Here is a 6,018-nt window from a genome sequence, read left to right as displayed (position 1 = left end):
TGCGCCGAGTCCGGCCGGCCCCAGAGCCCCCTCGAGGCTCCTGGTTGCAGAGCTGAAATATTCGCCGCGGCCTCGGCCGCGCACTTTCGGGGCCGGCTAGAAAAGTTTCCGCAGCGCGGACGAATTCAGCGGCTCTTCCGTCTCGCCCTCCCAGCGTCTAGGACAGCGCACGAGCAGCGGTCGCACAGCGCCGGCCCGGGGCCGCGCCCGCCATGTCCTACCCGCAGTTTGGGTACCCCTACTCCTCGGCTCCCCAGGTAAGGGTGTCCCCGCGAGGGCCTCGGGGACGCGGCGGACGCACTGGCGGGTTGGCCACCCGACCACGACCCCGTGTGGCTTTTTAGCTGCAGGCCGGTGCTGCGAGACCCTCGCGGGGCGGTGGGCACCCAGTGGCCCAGGGAGGCTGAGCGCCCGGAGACTGCCGGCGGGCTCGGTCTGGGCTCCGAGGCTCACCAGGGGAGCTGGCCCGGCCGGGGAGGTACGGGGAAAAGACAGACTTGGCGGTTCCGGGTGCGGGCGGCCTGGAGCCCACCCCTCAGGGCGCGGACACCGGGCGGGGCCGCCCGCGGCACGGAGGGGCTCCCAGGAAGGGCCCCGCGCTCCGCTGGGCACGGCCGAGGCCCCTGGGGACACGGGACGCCCCTCGTGGGCGGCCCCTTCGCGCCTGGTGCCCGTCCCTCCTCGCAGCCCTCTCCCCCCAGTTCCTGATGACGACCAACTCCCTGAGCACGTGCTGCGAGTCCGGAGGCCGCCCGCTGGCCGACTCGGGGCCCGCCGCCTCGGCCCAGGCGCCGGTCTACTGCCCGGTCTATGAGAGCCGGCTGCTGGCCACTGCGCGCCACGAGCTCAACTCGGCCGCCGCGCTGGGAGTCTACGCGGGCCCCTACGGCGGCTCCCAGGGATACGGCAACTACGTGAGCTATGGCTCTGAGGCTTCCGCCTTCTACTCCCTGGTAGGGAAGTCCCCGCCCTGCTCCCCTAGCCCTGGACTGCGGGGGGGCGGGGGGCGGGGGGTTCGCCTCTCACACTAGTCCCTGGGAACACGCGCCACCTGGGGCTCCAGTGCCTGGCCGCCGGCCTCCTCCATGTTAAATCCTGATCTAGTGGGGCGGCTCTTCTGTCTGTGATGGGCCAGCTCTGCCCTGTCCCCTCCTGCACCCCCAAAAAGTCCTGCTCCCCTGGACTGCCCTCCTAGCTCCCTCTCCCTCCAGGCCCCCTTTCTCTCCTCCAGTCTCCCCTGGGGCTCCTCCTGCTGCCATCCCCTGTGGGCTGCTCAGGATCCCCCCTTCTCTCCCCCCTTCCTTCCAGCTTCCCACTCCTCCTCTTTCCTGCACCTCCCCACAAGTCCCCACCCATTCCTCCACCCCTCTACCCCCCACTCCCCCCAGTCTTGCTCTTCCTGTCCCCTCCCCCTGACTCTCCCCTCTCCTCTCCATTTTTATCCCCCTTTTGTCCCCCATTCCCAGACCCCTCCCTGCTGTGTCCTCACTCACCCTTGCAGGGGGTAGGAAATGCCCCCCCCCACTGGCAGGGTGGGCAGAGGGGAGGGTTGCCCAGGGGTCTGCAGGCAGCTGCTCCAGCCATTGGACTGAGGAGGGGCAAGCCAGGCTGAGTCCCTGGAGCTGAGCCCTGACCTGGGCTCCTGCAGAACAGCTTTGAGTCCAAGGACGGAGCCGGGTCCACGCATGCAGGCCTGGCACCAGCAGCCTACTACCCCTACGAGCCAGCGCTGGGCCAGTACCCCTACGACAGGTGAGGGATCCCACAGCCTGGACCCGCCACAGCCCCACCCACCACGCCCTGCCAGGACTAGGGAGTCAGAAAGGACTGACTTGGCCTGCTAGGACTTGAGGAGGCTCTGCTGCCATCTCCCATCTGGCCAGCCTATGCCCAGCCCCCAATAGAGATGAGCAGGAGCGTGTGTCCCGGCTCCACAGCCTGGGTGGCTGCCTGCCCGGTTCACCAGGGGAACGTCCTCTCCCAGGGAGTGTGCGGAGTCTAGTGGGAATTGGAGGTGGAAGCCCCTAAGGCCTTCTGCCTGGGACAGCGCTGGCTTCCACCAGGGACCATCCCCAGGCACCCCAAGGGCCTCCCTGGACTGGTGGGTGCTTCCTTCCCAGGAACCAAGAAGCCTTTCTGCACTCCTGCATACGCGCTGGGGCGGCTCGCAGTTCTGTGATATGTGTTCATGGGTTGAGGGTCAAAGGAACAGGAGAGACCCCCCTAAAGGAGCGCTAAGAAACATCTGGGGGGGGGCACAGAGGCCATGGCCTGTGGCTCAGGAAGCAGCCCAGCCTCCTGTAAGATTAATCAAACGTAAACATGCTCTTTGCCCTCCAGCAGGGACGCCCCGGTGGGCCTGGGGCTGGGCAGGGGCAGAGCGGGTGTTGAGACCAGAGAAGGCCTGGGGAGCATCCCCAGGCAGCTGGCCTGTGGTGCGATGGGCGGAGCCCCATGGCAGGGTGTCTGCAGGTACGGGACCATGGACAGCGGCACGCGGCGGAAGAACGCCACGCGGGAGACCACCAGCACGCTCAAGGCCTGGCTGCAGGAGCACCGCAAGAACCCCTACCCCACCAAGGGCGAGAAGATCATGCTGGCCATCATCACCAAGATGACCCTCACGCAGGTCTCCACCTGGTTCGCCAACGCGCGCCGGCGCCTCAAGAAGGAGAACAAGATGACGTGGCCTCCCAGGAACAAGTGTGCCGACGAGAAGAGGCCCTTCCCGGAGGGCGAGGACGAGGAGGGGCCTGAGGAGGAAGGGGCAGGAGAGCCTCTCAAGGGTACCAAGAATGAAGGTGAGCGGTCAGCGCTGGGCGCCTTTCCTGCCAGTTTTGGGGCTGCAGAGGCAGAGCCTGCAGTGGACGAGTCACCTGGGGGTTGTGGCCCCTGAGCTGCCAGAGGGAACCCTGTACCTTGAGGCCTAACCCTCCTAGTCCCTGCTGTTGTTAGTTCCTGTCTTGGAGCCTGGGGGCGGGGGTGATGCTGGGAGGTATGGCTTCAGGATTAGCCCAGAACCCTGGGGTCCCGGAGGGGTGGTTGGAGGCGTGGCCGGAGGCACCTGTAACCTGCCACCTCCTCTCCCCCCTCCCCTCCTGGCAGCCACCTCCTCGCCCCCCTCCCCTCCTGGCAGAGCCTGTCAGCAAAGAAGAAAAGGAGCTGGGGCTCAGCGACTTGGAAGACTTTGACTCACTGGAGGCTGAGACTCCGGAGTGCCAGCTCAAGGCCCCTTTCCAGCCCCTGGCTGGAGGTCTGGAGCGGGCACCTGCTGTGCCCGAGGGCCCTGGCTCCGTGGGCAAGGAGGCCTCCAGTGCCCTCCGGATGCCCCTGGCTGCAGCTGCCCTGGAGGAGGACCTGGAGCGGGCCCGGAGCTGCCTCCGGAGTGCGGCGGCTCGGCAGGAGCAGCAGCCTGGAGCCGAGGGCAGCCAGGCCTGCGAGGCTAAGCTGGGCTTCGTTCAAGCGGCCACTGCGAGGCTGGAGGCCAAGCCCCGCATCTGGTCACTAGCCCACACAGCTACGGCCGCCGGGGCCCTGAGCCAGACTGAGTTTCCACCCTGCATGCTCAAACGCCAAGGTCCCGCTGCCCATGTGGCCTCGGCTCCAGCCACGTCCTCGCCGGGAGGCGCAGCCGCCTCTGGTGCTCTGGACAGGCACCAGGACTCCCCAGTAACCAGTCTCAGAAACTGGGTGGACGGGGTCTTCCACGACCCCATCCTCAGACACAGCACTTTGAACCAGGCCTGGGCCAACGCCAAGGGGGCGCTCCTGGACGCGGGGCCTCTGGGACGCTCGCTGGGGGCGGGCGCTAACGTGCTGACGGCGCCCCTGGCGCGCACCTTCCCGCCCGCCTCATCCCCAGACGCTCAGGCTGCGGGTGGAGCCAGGGAGCTGCTGGCCCCGCCCAAGGCGGGCGCCAAGCCGTTCTGCTCCTGAGCTGCGGCCACCCAGGGAACCGCCTTCGGTGCGGGTTGCGGGCGCAGCGCCCACTCTTTACCGAATTTCCAAAGGAAGGTAAGGGTGAGGCCAAGCCAAGGCAGCCAGCTCTCCGGACGGGGCGGGTCTGAACTCCATCTCAGGCCAGGCGCCAGCCCCAGGTGCTGCTTCGCCAGGCCCTCTGACCCCCAGGTCATGACCAGGCCCGGCCAGCCAGGACGCCACGCCGGGAGCAGCCCCTCGCAGCAGAAGGAAGACCGCGGAGGCACCATGTTTCCGTTCAGAAGTTTACAGGGAGAGTGCTTCGTCTGAGGCGTCCTTTTGTTTTGCGGTCTCCTTTGGGTTTGCGGCATGCGGTTCTTGGAAGACTCCTCAGCCTGTGTATCTCCCGAGTCGGTTCTCCGCACGTCCTTCTCACCAACAGCACTTCACCAAGTTTACACTGTTGCACACTCTTGGCTCGATAAAATTATGTTTTCTAAAAATGTATGTTCGCACCAATAATTGCCTGCTTCAGGGCTAATACAACAGAAACAATAAAACCTAGTGATGGTGTTTGCATTGCAAAACGAACATTCTCACTCTCCGAACCTAGGAATCTGAGGGTTCAAAGGGAGGCTCACTAACCCTCAAAAGGAAGAGTGGGCCCCGGTGGATGCAGACCCAGACTCCGCCTGGATAAGTCACTCTCCAAATACAAGACGTTCTCTAAAGCCATTTTCCAAAGAACAGTCACTTAGGACCAGCAGATGGCATAATGGTTACGTCGCTGGACTCCCACGTAGTTGACCACAGTTGGAGTCCCTGACATGGCAGCTTAAACTCACGCAAAATCCTGACAGGAGAATGGAGAAAAAGAGATGAGGCCTGGCCATGCCCCTAGGGGGGTGATTTCGCACTTTCTCTAGGTCTTTCCCCCCCCCCTAGTGAGGGCATGTGTCCTATAGCAAAAACCTCTCAAAACACAAAACCCTTTGAGAGTTCTACTGAACTCCATAATAGAAGTGATGTGAAACACCAAACTTTTATTTTAAAAAGAGTCATTTTATTAAACTTTATTTTAATTTGACCAGAGAGGGAGAGAGGGGAGAGAGGGAGAGAGTGAGAAAGCAAGCCACCAGGTCCAGGACTGGAACCACTGTCAGTCACATGGGAGTCCAGTGCCCTTAATCACCACACCACCTGCTGGTCCATGAGACCCCAAACTTTTAAACTCTTCAGTGATCAGACTTCAGAAGTTGGAGAAAATGGGGAGTCTCCAACTAGGTGAGAGTGAAGGCTGGACATTCTACACTGGGGGTGACCCTGATGTCCCACCCTCTAGTGGTCCTCCTCTGGTGTACCCTCCCTGGAGCCCAGAGGCCTCTCAGTGCCTTTCCTTACTAACCCTCCTGCCCTCTTCCCAGGGTCTGGCCCCTGGACCGGCCAGTAGCTTCCAGGCCCCAGGGGGGCAAGCCAGTGCGGCTGCGCAAACTTTAGCAGGCTGGGGTGGGGCTGGAAGAGCTGGGGGCAGAACCCTGGGCCAACTGGGGTTTGGGAGGGCGTGGGCCCCTTCTGTGCTGCTTAGGCCCCTCACTTCGCAGTCTCCCCCAGGAAACCCGGCTCCCCACCCAGGTTCTGGGAAGCCCTAGGTTCTGGCCCGCCCATCCACTGGCTCCCGGGCACCTGGCAGCCCCTGGCCTGTGGGAGGGCCCTTCCCTCCCCTCCAGGGTCTGGAGCAGCGCTCCTGGCTCTCAGCTGCCAGTGCCGCGCCGAAGGCCCAGTGGACCTCCTAAAGTCCCAGGTGTCCGGAAGGAAATGGGAGCCACTAGGGAGCCAGCGTGGAAGGGCAGAGTGCCCAAGGGATGCGGCATCCCAGCCTGGAGGGCCCTGCACAGAGCGAGGACTGGGAACCACCACAGACGCACCAGCCAGCCCCGCCATTTCACTGCTGCTGGGCAGCCCTCTGCGGACACACGAGGCGGGCAGCGACTTTCTTCTACTGTCCTGGGCTGGGGGTGCCCGCGGGAGGACCTGGGGGTTCTAGGACGGGCCCTCAGCAGGTCCATGCTCCGGAAAGCTGACTGGACAGTGGGGCCGGCA

The 6,018-nt window shown here is 64.2% G+C and overlaps 1 protein-coding gene across 1 annotated transcript; it reads left to right on the top strand.

Annotated features, from left to right (window-relative positions):
- The first annotated feature begins 212 nt into the window (after nt 1-212).
- On the top strand, nt 213-3,936 carry IRX4 (iroquois homeobox 4). The gene is made up of 5 exons (XM_006140124.1): nt 213-257; nt 702-953; nt 1,649-1,752; nt 2,473-2,801; nt 3,137-3,936. Exons 1-5 carry the CDS (start codon nt 213-215, stop codon nt 3,934-3,936), a joined length of 1,530 nt encoding a protein of 509 aa, XP_006140186.1.
- Nucleotides 3,937-6,018: the final 2,082 nt, after the last annotated feature.

Source organism: Tupaia chinensis, unplaced genomic scaffold, assembly GCF_000334495.1.
Source record: "Tupaia chinensis unplaced genomic scaffold, TupChi_1.0 Scaffold000020_1, whole genome shotgun sequence".
Lineage (NCBI taxonomy): Eukaryota > Metazoa > Chordata > Mammalia > Scandentia > Tupaiidae > Tupaia > Tupaia belangeri.
Note: the sequence above shows the minus strand (reverse complement) of the source record. Positions and strands in the feature narration are given on the sequence as shown.

Bases quoted from the DNA above. Each gene is read 5' to 3' on its own strand.
- IRX4 (XM_006140124.1), top strand. From the start codon at position 213: ATGTCCTACCCGCAGTTTGGGTACCCCTACTCCTCGGCTCCCCAG. The intron at 258-701 runs GTAAGGGTGTCC...CTCTCCCCCCAG, and splicing joins CCTACTCCTCGGCTCCCCAG to TTCCTGATGACGACCAACTC. The intron at 1,753-2,472 runs GTGAGGGATCCC...GGGTGTCTGCAG, and splicing joins GGCCAGTACCCCTACGACAG to GTACGGGACCATGGACAGCG.